Source organism: Aulonocara sp. 'chitande type north' Nkhata Bay, linkage group LG23 (assembly GCF_057382095.1).
Source record: "Aulonocara sp. 'chitande type north' Nkhata Bay isolate Kocher_YH1m ecotype deep benthic linkage group LG23, A_spYH_male_GT1.1, whole genome shotgun sequence".
In the NCBI taxonomy this organism is placed as follows: Eukaryota; Metazoa; Chordata; class Actinopteri; order Cichliformes; family Cichlidae; genus Aulonocara; species Aulonocara sp. 'chitande type north' Nkhata Bay.
The window spans coordinates 15,483,547-15,502,380 of NC_141365.1; the positions used below are offsets into that span (position 1 = coordinate 15,483,547).

At 39.5% G+C, this 18,834-nt stretch overlaps 1 protein-coding gene across 23 annotated transcripts in view; it reads right to left on the minus strand.

Annotated features, from left to right (window-relative positions):
• kif1aa (kinesin family member 1Aa) overlaps positions 1-15,274 on the minus strand; it is a 48,818-nt gene extending 33,544 nt beyond the window's left edge. For 7 of the 23 annotated variants that reach the window (XM_086284039.1, XM_086284038.1, XM_086284034.1 and 4 more), the window contains exons 1-8: positions 14,940-15,273; positions 12,238-12,396; positions 3,155-3,228; positions 2,840-3,022; positions 2,686-2,751; positions 2,420-2,598; positions 435-546; positions 77-154 (exon numbers count right to left, since the gene is read on the minus strand). In XM_086284039.1, coding sequence (XP_086140165.1) covers positions 77-154; positions 435-546; positions 2,420-2,598; positions 2,686-2,751; positions 2,840-3,022; positions 3,155-3,228; positions 12,238-12,343 — 798 coding nt within the window. In that variant the 5' untranslated portion in view covers positions 12,344-12,396; positions 14,940-15,273. Of the gene's footprint in view, positions 1-76; positions 155-434; positions 547-2,419; positions 2,599-2,685; positions 2,752-2,839; positions 3,023-3,154; positions 3,229-12,237; positions 12,397-14,939 lie in introns of all 23 variants that reach the window. The other 16 variants (XM_086284047.1, XM_086284049.1, XM_086284048.1 and 13 more) reach the window with 3 other exon arrangements.
• Positions 15,275-18,834: the final 3,560 nt, after the last annotated feature.

Genomic DNA, 18,834 nt, shown 5'->3' on the forward strand with positions numbered 1-18,834 from the left:
AAGCACAGACTGCTTTAACATGGATTTAGTCAGATAAATAAACATGATTTAAGATTTTTTTTTGTAGTGTTTTCACCTTTAGCCTGGTCCCTTTGGCTCCGGTAGAATCGGCCCTCTCACTGCCAGCCAAATCCACCAAACTGATTTTACTGACCTAAAACAGCACACACCAAATCAGTAGAATCCAATTAATAAGATGCAACACATGGGCTTTCAACAACACAAAAAAAGAATCAATAGGCATTCATCTTTATTATAGAGACAGGCCTTATTAAAAAAAACAGCTTAAGAATTATCCTCATGACCTTCAAGGAGTCATTGATTTCCACGTCCCATCAAGACTTAAATCAGCGTCATCAGTCAGAGGGCAGATAAACCAAGACAGCAACTCGATGTTAAACAAATTCAGTGAGGATCAGATAAAAATCCTCTACCTTCTCGGTAGTGTTATCCATCTCTGTGTCGTGGCGTTTCTGGGTGAATATGATGTTGAAGACGGCGTGCGAGCGACTGCTTGTCTCATTCATGTTGGTGGCAGCCACAGTCCTGCACAGAGACAATGAATTTTAATTACTTTGTACAGTTCAGATTTTAGCCAGCAGGATGTGGGTTTAAGTATAATTTAATGAAAATGTTTTTTTTATATGACACACTCATAAAACACTATTCAAAGTAGAAATAGGTAGTTATATATAAAGCGTATTTTTAAAAAAAAGTATATTTAGTGTAACAGCAGCTATGTTTAGGTAAACGTCATGGTCACTGTGCTTGTGTTTTATCCCCCAAACCTTATGACACTTCCCATCTTCATGCTTCCTGTTTTATTTTGATCATTCATTTTTTTCCTGTGTCTATTGTCGTTTTAATATTTATATATAAATATTTTAATTGATATTGACTGTAAACGTTCCCTTCATTTCCCTTCTGTTTTCACTGTATGTATTCATAGATGGTCCGAGTGGATGTATCCATCCTTCTATGCAAGACAGATTTTTAAAAAGGGGTCAAAACTAAAGCACAAAAAGCCACGATGTTTAGGTTTTTCCTTAAGCCCTAAAATCATTTTTGGAGGGAATTTCAACCAATTCTACAGCCAAAATCAAAAACCTCAGAGTCTAAGAACAAGAGAGACGTTTAATATCTCACAATCATAACCAATCTAGAATTATAAATGGAAAAACCTGGAGCCTGCTAAGCAATGCATCTGACATTTTTATAGTGCACCACAAACATACATTTCATTAGAGTTTCATTCATTCCTTATTGCAAACCTCATATCCTGCAGTTACTTTAAGAGAGAAAGAAAGTGACTAATTCAATGGAGTCTCTCTTTAATTAGCCCTTTCATTCATTTCATTTCCTCTGGAGCTAAAATAGAGCTAAATAGAATTTGCAGTTCCCCAAACAGCCACTTTAAACTTCCTTCAAAAGTGAGTTAATCCACATAGACTGCAATGTTAAAATGCAATATCACAACAGAAACATGTGTCCAGAAAACCAGCCTCCATAACAACTGTCCATGAGGTAAACTGTTATATAACTTATTGCTTTAATTTCTATTAACTGGAGTCGCTACTGAACTGCATCTTCCAACCCTGTTTGTGGTCTTTGTACCTTTTGGAACATTTTTATGTAAATATCTGTTGAATAATAAGCCCTGCTGTGAGGAACAGCTCGCTTAACAAGTTTGTGCTTCTATTTTGTTGTTAATTGGCAGGTATATGCAGTGTTGCCAACTCCTCAGTAAGGAAAATCGCTATTGGTTGTCCTAAAAGTCGCTAGAAGTAGCTAAATGACGTCATCGCCTAATTTGCATAATTGGTCATGCTTATCTAATTGTAACCTATGTTGTTGGAGAGAGAAATAACATCGTGGAAGAGACATAAAGTGAGTAAAAAACGTCCTAAATGCATTTAGAGTTTATTTAGAACTACAAATTAAATTTCTTTTAGCAATTATTGTTTTTTTTAATGTCACAATTCCAACCCTGCTCCTTTACCCGGGCTTGGACCGGCAAAAGTGACCCGAAATAGGCACTCTGGTGGAGTTACTTTGTGTGTGTGTGTTTATAAGTAGTTTTAAACCTTGTGATCCACAAAACAGCATAAGAGTAAAAGAGTAAAAGAAGAACTGACTGCGTTACAGCACCCGCTGCTTGTTGAGAGTAAAAGCAATACGGGCTTTCACGTCTTTTTTTAGCGACTTTTTTTTAGAAAAAAATTCGCTAAGGGGTCCGAAAACTCGCTAAATATAGCGACAAAGTCGCTAAGTTGGCAACACTGGGTATATGTGTCCTTAGTGTTGCACTCACACAGTTTATGGCAGTTTACGCTACTTGCTAAGCTAACGTGCTAACTTAGCACTCCTCCTGTGGTTCACTGCCTTTTCCTGAGACTCGAGAAATAGTTGACTACATTACCTAGCCTTGTTGCCAGAATCCATCAGGTCCTGGATGTCATTGTAGGAGGTGACAGCCAGCTTGGACAGGTCCTCCACATAAGGTCCCATTAGAGGATGCTCTCGCACACGCAGGTGCCCTTTGTTTTTTGGGTTCAGCAAGTCCCGCACACGCTCACAGTAGATTTCCATGTAGCTTACCTGTTTCAAATTGACAGTTGATTGAACATTTATAACAGATGTGAGGTCTGAATCCACTGTATAAACAGGAGGGGCGCCCACACTCACCTCTACAGAGTAGGACATGCTGTTGTCTGTATTATCATTTATCTTTGTAAAAAGGTCTTCACACAGCTGGAAGAGGAAAACATAATAATCCGCAAAAAGATAAATTATTTAATTTATTATGTGCCCTGTTAAATTAATCAAAGTGTGTCAGTACCAGGGGAATAATTCCTTGCTGATCCTTCACATCCTGTTTCCCCATCATGGTGTAGGACTTGCCTGCACCCGTCTGACCATATGCAAAGATGCAGACGTTGTAGCCTTCAAAGGCATGAAGCAACATTTCCTCTCCGATGTCTTTGTACACTTGCCTCTGCGATGCATAATTGACATCTTCGGGCTGTGGACAGAGATCAATAATTGGTCATTTAAGACTAAAAATGTCTTGTAAGGCTTGAACAAATATATCCAAAACTGATGAAAATATGTGGATGCGTTGTGTTTGGGCTCCGGGGGTGCACGGATGACTTACCGAAGTGTGAGACCAGTAGGAGTAATCAAAGTTGAAGCTCTTGTTGTCTTTGGCCTGCTTAGGGTTGATGATGGCTGAAAGACAGGACAAGGAACATGGGTCAGAGGGAGGGTGAGAACCACCCATGTGAAACTGGATCTGAGCTGGGTTAGTATCATGTTGTGCTAGTAGAGCTGGAAAGGTTTCAGTCACCTCTCCTTTCTGCACCAACAGCTACCTTTGGGATTAAGTTATTGGGCTTGGCCTACATAAATTCATTACAGAAACGCATCACATTGGAACACTTCATCCAGAAGAGGACCAAACAGAAGGCATTGGAGACCATGTCAAAGTATAAAATCCAATATTTGTTAAATCAAAGGCTGAGGTCACACACCGTCAGCCAGTCAATGAGGTAAACCAGTTGAGAAACAGGCAAAAAGGCCAGTTATTTTGTTACCTGTCAGGACTTTTCTAGGACACCTTGCGCTCAGCTCATCTTTCAACAGCATACAGCTTGAAACAACCAGCCGCTTTTAGCTGTAATCTGTCAGGCTCCGCTGACCTTTGGTAGCCCTCCAATAAATTCCACCTTTGTCAGTGTTATAACTTTCAGTCTTCCCAGAAGGCCAGTGAAGTGTCTATATGCTTTTATGTCTTCCTGTGTCTGCCAGCTGTTCTGTAAATCACAAATCCTCCATGAGCTATTTAAGCATCCATCTCGGTACTCAAACAGGAAATGCCTTCTCCCCATTAAACAGTGTATTCACTGTTATAGCGAAGTTATAGCGTATAACTTCATCCCAGATTAAAGGGACAATTCGCCCTAAATCATTTTTTCCCTCCAGATTGAATTGCTTTTTTTTTCATCCAGACTGTTTTGGTGAAGGTTGCCCAGTTTTCGAGATATTGACTGCAGAGATGCCTGGTTTCTGTTAAATATAACGGAATAAACAAAGAAAAAATACATCTGAAATACTCAATGTTTCATGATGTAGTTACTCAAAAAAAGTGCCAAAACCTTATTGTGAAGATTTTGTGCAGGAAGTAGGAAACATGCATCTTCTCATGAAGACAGGCCGGGTTTAAATATTAATGGAGTTTCCTCTCAGCTGATGTTGGTCATTGAAGATGGTGGAAAGGATAGTTCCTACATGACACTGTTCACATCAAAAGCTGTGATTTTTTTTAAAAATAAGTATTTCAATATTTTTAATAAGAGATGTTGTCACGGAGCGCTGTGCGGCAGGCAGGAGTAGGACCCAAAATGCAGGACTCACAGGCACGAGGGAATGAACTCAAAACTCAGCTTTATTCGCTGGCAGAACAGACATATAAACTAAACCAAACTGGGAAACCATAAACTAAGAACTCACAGAGAGACACACAGGGAGATCCACACAGCAAGAGGGACGACGTCACACTGAACAGAGGGAGACGCAGACAGAAATACACAGAGGGTTAACGAGGGAAGTGGGAACACACGGGGAACACAGGTGACACTGATAATCATGACGAGACAGGGCGGGGTGAACTGAACACTGACGGGAGAGGTGAAACAGGAAGTACAGGAGGAGAGAGAGCACGAGTAGAACACCAACGTAACAGGCAGGGGAGACATGGAATAAACACGAAAGGGGACGAGGGCTCATAAATACATAGAGGGGCACACAGGGAGACATGAAGGGCAAGGGATCAAAACTAGAAGCCATAGAATAAATCACACAAGTACAATAATACGAAAATCACAAAGAACTAAAAACGCTGGGTCAGGAGACCCAGGACCGTGACAGATGTTGAGTTATTTAAATGCATTTTTTTTTCAAGTTTTGAGCACCAAAATACACCAGATTTTTACATTTTCATTACATTCAAGAGAAGGCAGACATCTCTGCAGCCAAAATTTGATTTTGGAATAAGCACTAACAGTCTGATCCCCAGAATGACGACAACTCAAGAAAATCCAGTTAAACAGTGATTTATAATTAAATCATATCGTACTGATGGCTAATCTAACGTCATGTTAAGGATGTCTGCCCCGAGGCCTGATCGACATGATGATGATACACTGGTTTCAAAAATAAAGCATAGAGTATTTAAAGTATTTTGAGTGGAAAAGGTTTTGCACTTCGAACCAAAGGACTAATTACAGCTTTTTATAGATTTAACTTGTGGAAAAACACATTTTTGGGGAAAACAATATTTCAAGTTACACGTAAAACCTTTTGATAATATTATTGTGCTTGTTTTTCATTCGTAGACATTACAATATAAACACAACGTAAAATATTAGATACACAAATTATCTTTTTTCTGCAAAAACATCTAATAAAGAGTATTTCTTGAGATTTTTTTTTTTGCTGTGCATCAAACAGTTTCACCCTGATTTGTCCAAACTCAGCAGACACAATGAAATCGAGATTAGTTTGTTTTTTGTTTTTGGCATGAATACTACTCCACATGTTGGTGTGCCCACATATCTCATTTGGTCTTGGTGCCAACATGATGCTTCCTCCCTGCTCCCTGGGCTCCAGACCATTTTCTCTACTAATGCAGATGCGGTCGATAAAAGAGGAAAAGGCCCAGAGCTAAGTACGAGCTCAAGTAAGTGTACACAGTTTTATTTCCTCTCTACACTGCTACTGTTCCCAGCTATGAAATATAGGCCAGTGTGGCTGACTTGGGTTTCAGATTTCAGATCTAATCCTCGCCATGACTAAGAGATGAGACTTCACTTACTGGCCGTGACTCATCCTGGTACTCTGGAAGAAGGCCAGATATGAACATAGATGTACTACAGTCCTCATATTTGCCATACTTATCCAAGCAGTGTAGTCTGTATTCGCTGCTAACAGAAACAATTTCGAGAACCATAAGGACATTTGAAGAGAGGATCTTCAATCAACGTCAATACACTTAAAATATTGAGTTTTAAAGAAATATGTTCTTCTTTTGTCCATTTTTCACCTTTCCACAATGTTTTAGGATTTTTGGCCTGCTTAGTTTTGGTTAAAGGTAAACCTGGCTGAAAGTTAAAAAATAATCCTCATTCATCTTATCATCATCGTATCTTGCTGCTGACCATCACAAATCTAGACTGCTCACTAATTATTATTAATGTTTAGCACTGTTGCCTGTGCTGCTTCTGTCACACAAACATGTTGTGCCCGTCTGTGCGGATATTCTCCAGAATCTCCGGCTTCTCCCACCATCGGAAAACATGCTCTGCTAATGCTGCCTATCTGAAACAGGATGCTCTCCCAAAGGAGATTACTAATCTCTCTACATTTACTTCTTATTTAAATAAGGGTTAAAAAAGGGTTACAAATTTTAAAAAAGGGTTAGGGTTACCGAAACAAAAGACAGTTCCTACGTAGCAGCGAAGGAGTTTGTGCTGCTTCACTGCAGCTTATTCTGTGTTGCATCTTTTATTATGCAGTAATTTCCTTTTCTGACATATTTCACTAAGCAGTATTAGTAGTCACATTACTTATTGCTTTTAACTGGGTGTATAGTAAATATTACCTAAATATTACACAATCAGGAAACTGTCCATTCTGACAGAAAACGCTGATCTGCTTTTACAAACTCTGGATTCACTCACTCGGTAAATAACTGAAAGGAGACATGAACTACTTTATCAAACCATCCATCCATTCGCTTCCGCTTATCCTTTTCAGGGTCGTGGGGGGCACTGGAGCCTATCCCAGCTGTCATAGGGCGAGAGGCGGGGTACACCCTGGACAGGTCGCCAGTCTGTCACAGGGCCAACACACATGGACAGACAACCATTCGCACTCACATTCACTCACACATTCACACCTAGTGGCAATTTGGATTATCCAATTAACCTATCCCCACAAGCTGCATGTCTTTGGACGGTGGGAGGAAGCCGGAGTACCCGGAGGGAACCCACGCAAACACGGGGAGAACATGCAAACTCCACACAGAAAGACCCCGGCCTGATGGTGGAATTGAACTCAGGACCTTCTTGCTGTGCGGCAACAGTGCTAACCACCGTGCCACCGTGCTGCTTTATCAAACCCCTAAAATAAAAAAAAACACAAAAAACCAAGATTTCATTATTGCCCAGAAGCCTTCGCTATATGACATCCTCTCTAAACGTACTCATCTTCAACAGCGCTGTGATTCATACAAGATGAGCCCTCTGCATCCCTACTTAAGCACAGAATACAAGAGTGTCTTGCATTCAGATAAGGTAATTACTTTGGAGTGGTGGTGACTGGCAGCACGAATTACCATCAGAGCGGAAGTACCGGGTACCGCCTTTGCGGACTGCACGGGTACAGACTTCTTTTATACTATCCTAACCAAGCTTGTTAAATGCATGTAAGGTTTTTATTTGCAATGAAACGTTTTTCTGAAAGTAGCCACAAACAAAAAGAGAATTTCTGACTGAGTAATTGTTGAAACTAATTTAGTAACCGACCATATATGAGGGCTGCAGTGAGACACGGGAGCAGGACTGAGTGTTTAAGATCAATAGCTGAGGTATCTCATCCAGTGATCATCGCTTATCTCTCCACCATAGGACAGTTTCTGCGTCATTTCAAGCACACAGAGGAGACCTCCTTCAACCCTTGCCGTATCCACTTTTGCCATCTATCTTCCCTTTTTATGATGGAAGCACTTTTTAATTTTTAGCTGTAGATTTAATTGATGACCCATCATTAAGTGCAGACAATTAGACGAGAAAAGCGAGCAGTTCATTTTCTTCCGTCTTTGTCACCACGTCTGGAGTGTTTTGAAGTAAAAGCCCAATCGATACATTTATCAACATAAAGTATACACCAGGGCCACTGCCATTCATCTTTACTATACACATAAGATATCTTGGTAATCAAATATTAAAAATGTATGAAGACGGAGAAACTGCTGATCTTTTTTTTTTCAGTGTTCTAAATACCCAAATACCTCAATAAAAGCTGTTTCTAATTCAGTTTTTGCATGGAGGTAATTAACTGAACTGTAAAAACCGGCATGTGATAACAAAATATTTTAAGTTAATGTAATTTGATTTATTAAAACAACAGTGTATGATTTGCATTAACAGTCTATATTTACAATGTTGAATCTATATGTCTTTATAAACATTTATTCTATGAATTTTAAAATGAAGGACTTATTGGGCAAAAAAATTAATTACTGTTTACTGTTTTTGTTTAATCTTTTTGCAAATGTTTACCACCTTAAAATGTACTCGCAACAATGTATTCTTATAGCTGTGTATTATGAAAGAATACCACTACACTGTATTCCAATTTTGAGCATTCCATATGTTTTATATTTTCCTAATATTTCCCTAATAACATCAAATAATCTTTTTACGTAACCGTGACTGAAAATAGTACTGCTCATGCTGATCAGGTGGCCCAGTTTTAAAGTTTCCCACTTTATCAAATGCCTCCACTCATCACTGTATCTGTCAGGAACGCCCACGTTCCTCGTCTTTTTCCTAATTATAGCAGCGATTATCTGCTCGAGGTTAATTTCAGTTGCCCTTCTGTCATGTTTTCAGTATCCTTTTACTGCACATTCCATGTTTGTCTTTGTCATAGCTGCTAGGTCTTCATAATTGTGACTGAGTGATGCTGCTCAGGACTGTCACGGCTGACCTGCCCCAGTCAATAGAAGACGAAATGTGGTTGCGTCAGCAGGTCTGAAAGAGGGGATATGAACTCACTGACAGGGACTGGAGGAAAGCCACGTAGATACTATATTCAGCCGCAGCAGCTGTTTGCTGATTTATATCTGAGTTTATGAAGTCTGACTGTCAAATGAGTCTTTGCATGACGCACTTTTACATAAAAGAGCAGTAATCATTATGGTAATGAGGGTTTTTACTACACAGATGAAGAAAAGGCATGAATCCACAATTTCTCTCAAAAAGACGTTAGATGTTAGATATACTGTTACCGGAAAAAGTCACAATGTTGAATAATAAATAGAATGGGGAATACTGGGAATTTCACCCCTGTTTTTAAGTTCAAGTTTGTCGTTATCGTCTTTGAAACAAGGGACAACGCTTGTGGGCTGAGCTGAGGCTTTAAAGAATACCCTGCTTTGGTGTCTATTTTACTCTAATGGAGATGATGATTTAGATCACCATTATGATGCACTAAAGAACAATTTAAAATAGCAATCAGACCATAAAGTCACCATAACAGTGGTTAACAAGGTCATAAACCAAGTGAGAATCATGGCTGTTTTCCCACAGGCTTTTAAACTACTCTATTCACTTCCTGCTGCCTATGAAAGAGCATCAAGGTTTAGGCTGCAGCCAATTCCAATATGCAATTCATATCCTTAGTGCAGCGCACTGCTAAGCTCATGCTACTTGAATGAGAAACTGCAATTTTTTTTAGAATGTAGTCCAAATGGGATATAATGCATGAACACATGTGAAAGAAACCACCAAATGCATGTTAAAGTAATGCATCTACACTCATATACCTGATTAGATTTCTTGCTTTTGCATATATTACTAACTGTTATGTTGCGATGGTGAAAATTTTGATGTCTTCATAACTTTTCTGCAGCAAAATTAACAGAAATCTACAGAGTATTTGCAGCAAGTAGTCTTCTAAAGCGAGGCCCCTTATTCCTTCAGGTCTTTCCCCTGCATCTTAATTAAGGTCGGCGTGGGAGGGAACTTCTATCAGACAACAAGATTACTGCCATTCTCCTGCTTTGTGGGAACTGGGCTATTGACCCACACATGAATGTCAGGGAGCACAAAGAAGCGAGAGACACACACACACAAAATCCAGAACTCCTTCGTCTTTTCCCTTTCTTCAACCCAGACTACACAGAGACAAGGGGGCATTTATACCCCGATTCTCTATCCCCTCCAGACACTGCAACCAATGGGCTTTTTCATGACATCAGCCTGCTCACATCCTCCAGCCCACATCCAGAGCTATTGACTCAGTTTGGAAGAGAACAATCTGCTCCACTGAAAGACCGGCAGTCTCACTGAAAGCAGCTTTGTGCATCTGAAAAACGTGAAGCTTCTTAAAAGTGTTGACAGGATGTTTAATGTCTGGGTTTTAGGAAAAATAACTGAAAGAGAAATATGATAAATTCACACCTATATATGACATAAAGTGGTGACTTCCTTTTAATATGTAAGAATAAATGAATTAATGTGTATCTTTTTCCAGATTAACGCATCAACACAATATGAAATTCAGAAAGCATACTGCATATATTTATTGCAAGCCCCACTGTGGTTTTAATAAACTTTATAGGGCAGGTGGCTGAAAATCCCCCATTATTTCTTTCTGCTGGAGAACAACAGAAGCAAGCCTCTGCTACAAAAACTCATATTGCATTCATCTAATTTATTAGCACTTGCTTTGGTTTTTGAGCAGTGCATTATTTCAAGCTGCAGCTCCTGTGGGCTGGACATCAGATCTAGCTCATAGCAGCAGCCACTTTGTTAGAAGGTCGTCTTAAATTTCTGATCAGAATTAGACAAATCAAACACAAATGCTTCCATATTTGCCCACATGCAGGTCTGACTATACCTTTTTCAGTAACCTGTGTTATACTAGATTAAAGTAGATCGCTGTATTAGAACCAAGACCAAAGCTATCACCACGATTGTTTTATCTGAACCAGAGGTGCCGTTGAAATCTCAAGGAGACAGAGAATTTGTGGGCCAAAACCTATGGAATAAACCTCCTCAGGAAAGTTATAAACCTGATTATTTCTTGGTTTAAATGATTTCTAGCTTAAGTGTGAGACCCTGGTATTCGTTCGACTAGTTGATTTTTGTGATCTTTGCAAAGCAATTTACTGTAAAGCACTTTTTAAGACAAGCATTAAACAGTGTTACACAATGATGGCAGTGTTCGTGAAGTGTTTTAAATTTACATGTGTGTGGATAATGTCATGGATAAAAACATAAAAAAGGGATTTGTGTGATTAAAAATCAAATTCACAGATGGCTTAAAACAGTACATCTTCAAGGACTTTTTATCACTCCACACGCTGCCAGTTTATTCCCAATGGACTCCGGTACCTCTGGTCTATGTTTACACTGCTGAAGTAGGCAAACACTTATTCTTCACTGCCATAGAAACAGAGAAGGAAGCCAAACGAAGTAACATCACTCCTACTGTACAGTAAAAAATTTCAAACGAGTTCTTAAACACCATCCCACATAAAAATATGACGGCCCAGAAAGGCCACCCAGCTCGTTATGTAGTCACCCGTGACATGAGCAGGGAGGAGGGAGATGCCTAAATTAGGCCAAACGGTAAATATTTTAGGAAGTCTCATCAATTATTGACAAACGGCTTTACCTTGCTAAGCAGACTACATATCGAGTGTCTTTCCAGTCTCTTCGCTCAGTCCTCTGTTAAATCTATGAATGTGTGCTGCTCTTAAGTACATGTTTTTTTAAAAGTGAAGGAAACTTACAGAGCAGGTTTCCTAGGAAAATTAATGTGGCTGGTTTTGGATTATAACAAAATTGTTCACTGCATATACTTGAACAGAAAGATTAATTATAAAATGGTGAAGAAGGAATAATTTTTAATCTGTATTCATAAATAGCAGGACTTCTACAAAATAAATGAGAAGCTTATGTCGCCTAACACGTGATGTTCAACTGATTTGCAAAGCTGGTGATGTGCTAAATCCTTCACTGCTTGCTCGGTTTAGCTGCTGAAAAGGTGGACCCTGCAGTAATTACATATTGTCTCAAACAAGTTCAGTTAGATCACATTTTGTCTGAGGCAGGAAAAAGGTTTGCTCCCACAGAAACTGAGTCTGAGTCTCTATAAAATGTTGCTAATTTGATGTGTCTTGAAATACGCCTTACATGTACAGAGGAAATTAATGGTTCAGTAATCCAACCGCACAGAAAGGTTAAAGGTCGAGGTGAGCTACAGCTGGAAAACCTTGTGCTTAATGCCTTGTGGAAGAAGAAGCCTCCCCCAGGTTAAGCAAACATCTGTCAGACTTAATTACAGTTTTACTTCACTGTATAAGTCAGCCTCGAAGATAATAAAAAAACATGCACTTTTTTCAGTAAAACCACAGTTCTATGAAAAAATCCTAGTTAGAGTACTTACTAGTGGTGTTTCCAGACATCTGAATGATCAGTTTGCTATCTTTCTCAATCTCCCTAGAATTGAAGGGGCGGACCCGCACCGCCACCTTCACAGAGGCCCCTGCCATGGTGCTGTCTTCTTAGCACCTTGGGGTGCTTTCTGTAATGCCGGTCTGCAAGTCTGTTGAAAGGAGGAGAATATGAATTACAACTGAGTTGCTGCCAATACTAAACTAAAAACTAATGTGCAAACCACTCCCCAAGAAACCCAGAAACTGCAACTTAATCAACTTAAGCAGCATTTTAACAGCTAATTCAAAGTAATGGATAAGCAGTAGAAACAGGACGGCAAAAGGAATGCATACGTGATCTGAATATATAAGTTATAGTCATAAAGTCACTAAAGAGTAGAGAAGGAAGACTGAAACATAGAGTATAGTTAGTAGTATATTTTCTGCCATATTTCAAATTCAAATCCCTTCACGATGACATCATCAGGATCTAAGGGTAAAGAAGCTGACTGTTTACAGCTGTGGGCTCAAAGGGATTACTTGTACATACACCGATCAATTATCTGAAACTTTGTTCATGTTTAATACCACATAAAATGCAGTGATGAACTGTCAAATGGACAAAAAGCTTAACCACAGACAAAAAGTTAGGCCAGCTTACACGACTGATAAATGGGGAGCTGAAAGCTTAAAATTAGATAAAAAATGTCTAAAGGGTTAAAACAACTAAAAGTATTTTAACTACTTTTCAGCGGAGGGAGTGGGATCACTCAATCATCAACGTTTATCCAGTATCCTAATAAGCCAGCATTCTTCTGATTGGCTGCCCCTCGCAAAAAGAGCATGTGAAAAGCAAATGGGTGGGGCCTCGATATGACAGATCAATCTAAAAAAATCAAGCTTTCTGCTCACATGAATTTCTTGAATGCCTGATGACCTCATTATTTCAATTGTTGGTCATGTTTAATATCAACTATTATACAGTTTAGTAAAAGTACAGTTCTAATTTTAACATTGTGAAGAAGGGATACTTGAGTCCATTTCCCAGGCCTACAGAGGCATGTTATATGAAAAAGGTCGGGAACGACTGTCCTTATTACTAGATTTACTGGTTTTATAAACATCCATCAGTTCATAAGTGATCGTCATGCCATAGCAGACTTTTCTAGCATGTGCTCTGTTTGCATAATATTACAAATGTTGTCTTATTTTTGCATTATTTTGTTAGAAATTGTAAAGTTGGAATATTGCATCTTGCGGTTGATGAGACTGGGACAATAGCATAGGGCAGGGCTGAGTGGCTGTAACATGAAAAGACCATGCATGGTCAGCTACAGCCAGGGGAGTAATGGATAATAAAGCAAGCTGTAACAAAAGAAGTGCAGCAGCAGCTAAATGTCAGGCTGTTTCTCTGGATGACAATGGCACTGAAACCAGCCACAAATCCAGGGTCTGGCTCCATTCAGCAGCTCCATTTCACCAACGACTCGTTACGCAGTCACTCAAAAGGCAAAAAAATTACATTCAATAGATTTTAGTGTGTGGTGGGTGGATCAAGTACAAACATGACTCATCATCAAAATTTTTAATGTGGTTATCAATAAGCTTGACTATGATACAATTAGATTTCAGTGATGCTGCATCAGGTACAGCTATGAATATTAATAAGAGAGTCTGTCATTTCTTTTACTCAACTGATGCCTAAGATTTGGGATCACGTCAGATTTGGTACCAATACTCAGAGCGTGTTCGTGACTCAGTTTGTCTTTCATCACTGAATGTAAATCTGCTGTGTCACCCCGATTCCTGGTACATCCTCTCCAGCTGGCACCTGAACAGATTCACTGGCAAGATGCATGCAGGGAACATAGTACAACAGCAAAACAGGTGTGAACTGACTGCAGGCTAAAAATCAGGATTAATAAATGAAAAGGAGCGAATGGTGTACAAGGTGTGCCATAAATCGGCTCTGGTTTTGTTATCTGAAATGGAAAATATTAATCATGTCACAGTGCAACTTGTGCATCTTGTGAAAATATATTTCCACTTCTTTTTTTCCCCTTTCCACATAACATCCATGGTCATAATCTGCTCACACACCAATCAGCTGATGATGGAGCTCAGCTGGGCGGCCACCATTTTCCCAGTGACAAAGACTAAAGTAATGCACATAATGTTTTTGACAAGACTTTAGGCAAATTTTCCTTATTGATTAGGTAACTGTGAATTTATTAAATGCTTTTAAAAAACAAACAACTTTGTTTTTCAGGATGGCAGCAGGTCCATAAAACGCAAGTCATGGACACTGTCGTTATTAAGCTTAAACTGACCATTTTGACTTGATAAAAAACATCATTTATTGCGTCATTTCAGCAGCTTTTGGCGTTATGACACAACACTTTCGCGCACACGTCTACCTCACCTTTCCCCCAATGACAGTGCATTTATTGCTGCCGTCCTGCTCACACAAATAAAAGCCTCTTTATTATAAATAGACGCAGTTAAATAACAGCACATAGCTGGTGTCAGACAGCAGCTTTAATGCCTCTGTATCGCTCTAGGCTGCCTTTTTCCCGACAATGACAGCCTCTTCAATGGCCGCACCCTAAGCCCATCTCTCCCCAGGAGATTTAACACTAAGTAAATAAAGGCTGCTTCATTAAAACTGCATCAGCACTGTGACAATGGAAACACTGAAAAAAAGCCGCCCTACCTCGACAATGCCAATAACGTGAATTGGCTCTATTTCTCGTGCTCGTCTGTTTTATTGTCCAGCTCCGCGGACACCACCACCACCTCCGCTGCTCTCCTCCAGGTCTGGCACTGCCCCTGCTAACAGCTTCCCTTCTCCATGAAGGGCTGAGGAAGTCACCGCCTGCTGGTGCCTTGTACCTGTACCTCCTCTTCCTCCACCCGTGACTGCCAGTGGGGACTCAAGGAAAACGGAAAGGCAGCTTGGGATGTTCGGCCGAAGCGATCAAAACGGCTCTGTTGTCTCCCTGTCTTTGGCAAGGATGCTCGAGCTCCACTGAGCCAGTGACATCATCACCGAGGGAGGTAACAGCATCAATGCAGTAGTGGGAAGAGAGAGAGAGGGAGAGGCGGAGGCAGGGAGTGGGATTAGTATCCCGCTTATGACCTCTTATGAAAGCTGTAATAGAGAAAACCCTTTTATTAAAGGTAAAACTCGCGGATAGCGGGGGAATTAGTGTTTTTCTCAAGGGGTAAAATCAGCCTGGATTACTTGGAGGATTGTTTTGGAAGCAGTGCATGTGAGGACACACAAACGGTGTTGTACTTGTAAGGTTTAGTAGGTCAGATCAGGGACATCAAGCCGAGAGGAGACAAGTGGCACAAAGCAGGTCGCCGCGCATGGAAACTGAGTGTTCACTGAAACATCCAATACAGCTTCTTAGAGTAGAGCCAGGCCTCGGGAACGGCAAAAAACAACAATATAAGGCCCAAATTTTTTATTTTTCTTGAGATGTGTTTATTTATGACAACGATTTTTGTTTCCGCATTGCAGTTTTAAAGTGTGTCGCTGTATTTTACTGGAGCAAATAATAAACGTTGATTGCTAAACAAACAATACGTGCAGTTTGTTTTTTGACCTTCCTTTTGAAAAGGAAGCAGCTAAATGCACATGCACCTATGTATGTATTCTTTTAAGACATGCAACCCACACTTTAGTTTCCACTTTTATGTAGCTTCTTGAAAAAAATGAAAATATGTGAAAACTATCATTTCTGGACGATTTGTCATACCTTAATTCCACCCGTGTTCTGTGGATTAGAACATCTGAAACAGGAAAAGCACAGGTTAAGACACTTTTTGACAACCATGACTCAGTTCCATGAAGTGAACTTAATGAGTCTCAGCTTTATAATTATATTAATTGCATTTTCCCAAAATATAGAGATTTTGACTCATGGCAGTAAGAAGCACTGATGTCATATTATGTTTTTCACTGATCAATAAAATTTCAGTTAAATTTTCCTTGAGAGAGAGGACCATTTTTACAGGCAGAAAAACACTGTCTGCTTCAGAGAGATACTCAGATAAACACACAATTTCCATCAGATGGAATGAATGAAAATTCAAAAACTCATCATTCTAGCTCTATTTTTTCAAATTTACTGACTACATTAAGGAGTGACAGTATGCCTATTTGACAAATAAATACTCCATTTAATATGCACAGCAGCATTTTTTTCTACAAGTGCCTTATTTATTACATTTGAAAGCATTTACGCCACACACCACACAGCTGGATCCTCTTAGTTAAGAGTTGTCAGGAAAGGGGGTCTGACAGCTGAAGCCTGTACCTCCCATTCTACTTTTAAATATCCACAAATAAGCCTGCAGTCTGAGCGTGAAGTGCTCTATAACATAATATAAGGTTTAAGATAAGATGTGGCCTTATTATTCAACATTTTGCATGTGAGAAGAAGAATTTTAAATGCAGTTATAGTGACTGGATGTTTACAATTTAGCACTGTTGACAGAGAGCAGTTATTTTTGCTTAATGTGTACATTGAAGGACATATTGTGGTGAAAAATGACTCCAAGATTCCCTTCAGTGCTGCTGGAGGTATCTGCCCAGAAACCATATTTCTAAGAATTTTAGGACTGTCTACAATAACCTCAGTTTTCGTCTGAATTGGTACTAAAAGTGGTAAATAAGAGGCCCCTGAGTCCATAAGAATGCCTTTAATAACCTTTACTAGTGCTCTTATGACGAATTTGAATCTTCTTCATATAATTTATTTTCATCGACCACTAATAATAAAGAATAATTAAGTAATTTCACTGAGAAACTAAATCATATCGACTAAAGCAGAACTATTTAATCAGAAACAGAGAAAAAAGAGCAGATAAAGTACCTGGAGAGAGATGTTTTGTGGATATACTTAAGCATCAGGTTGATAACAGAGATGAGAGAAGAAGAAGAAGCTTCTTTCAGCTGCTCCTTTATTCACACGGCGTCGCCACAGCAGGTAACTTTGCATATTTGAGTCGACACAGCCTTGAAAGAGACTTGTGCCTCCTCCTGGGATCAAACCGGGGAGCTTTTATTTGTTAGGGGAATGTGTAGACACCCTACATCACTGGCAAAAAAAAGATGACAGGATCCTGCTACTGGACAATGAAGATTTAGTGCCTGTAAAGCTCGATGCTAACAGATCAATACATTTTATTTTCACTGACAGCCAGTGTAAAAAATCTTATGTGTATATTTTAAAAAATGAATTTTATTATTTGGCATCTGAGGAGCAGCTTTCTGAACAAATTCTTTTTTTTCTTCCTGAAAATAATTTGCAGCAATTTGCAAAAAGGTTTAGGCAGTAAAAGGCAGTCAACGGGAACTCTTTGTCTGGTGGAAGGATACTTTAACTGCTCAGGTTTCAGCCTCAGTGAAACACAATGCAATTTTGTGACCTTGCTCTTTGCGCAGTCCTACCAGTCCTACTGCTCTCTCTCTCACACACATTTAAACGATGTTTCAGTTTACAAACGGCGCCCCATATAAAATCCCTCTTGGGCTCTCTCTGTCTCATCCACTTCTCTCTCATGCAAATGTTTTATTTAATTCATCAGCATTAAGATTTCACGGTCTAATCTCCTCGCAGAACGAACATGCTTCAAACGGCACACAGAAAATGTAAGTGGTGTGAATCACAGACGTGAATAAAACAGGATGATGTCACTCCCATGAATCACCACATGCTAAACTCGGCAGACACTCCCTGCTGTGTGTACGTTTTTTTTTTTTTAAAGTGGGATGTTTTTATGATTACTTTGGCACACTAGTGTCCACTAGAGGAAAACACAGGAGTCGTGTATTGTGTCCCGATTCGCGATTGAGGTGTGAGACAAAGGACCACTGGTCCAAGTGAGTCCAAACAATGATTTTATTAAACACATGGGAAGATACACACCACTACATTATGAGCATAGATCTCCACTAGAAAGCACACTTCAAATGGCTTTTAAATGTCAGGGTTTACACCCCTTCTTGCGTCAAGCAGATACATAACATGCATAAGTTACAGTTAATGACAGTCACCACACCTTTTGTTGACAACCTTTAACACATTTTAAGAAGCTTCCGCTCCATGTGTTTCCTGTCGTCGTCCTTTTTTCCACTCTTATCTCTGGAACATCATGAGCACATCCTGTACAAAACTGTTGCTTTTGCAGGTACAAACTGCAGTTACAAGAAAAACATATCTCACCTCTACCCAAGGAATGAGTCTACGTGATGTCTGTGTTTGTAAGCGTGTTATGGATTGACCTTTTTCTGCACTCTGTCATCTTTCACAATAGATCATCTCTTTATGAGCACATTTTGCAATATGTGTAATAACATGATTAAAACTACATGTTTAATAAATGTTTTCAAAAAATGCCACTACTCAAAGCTGAATAAAAATGATATAGAAGAATAAAAATGATAAAATTCCCACAATTGTTTCTGCCCAGCCTTCCAGCTCTGTTCTGCCATGTCTAAACTCAGTGGCACAGGAGCCTGAATAATTTATTGGTAGAGTGAGCTGTTGCCTCAAACCTTGTGTGACAGACATGCTTTCTTAAAGAGATGCTCTTGG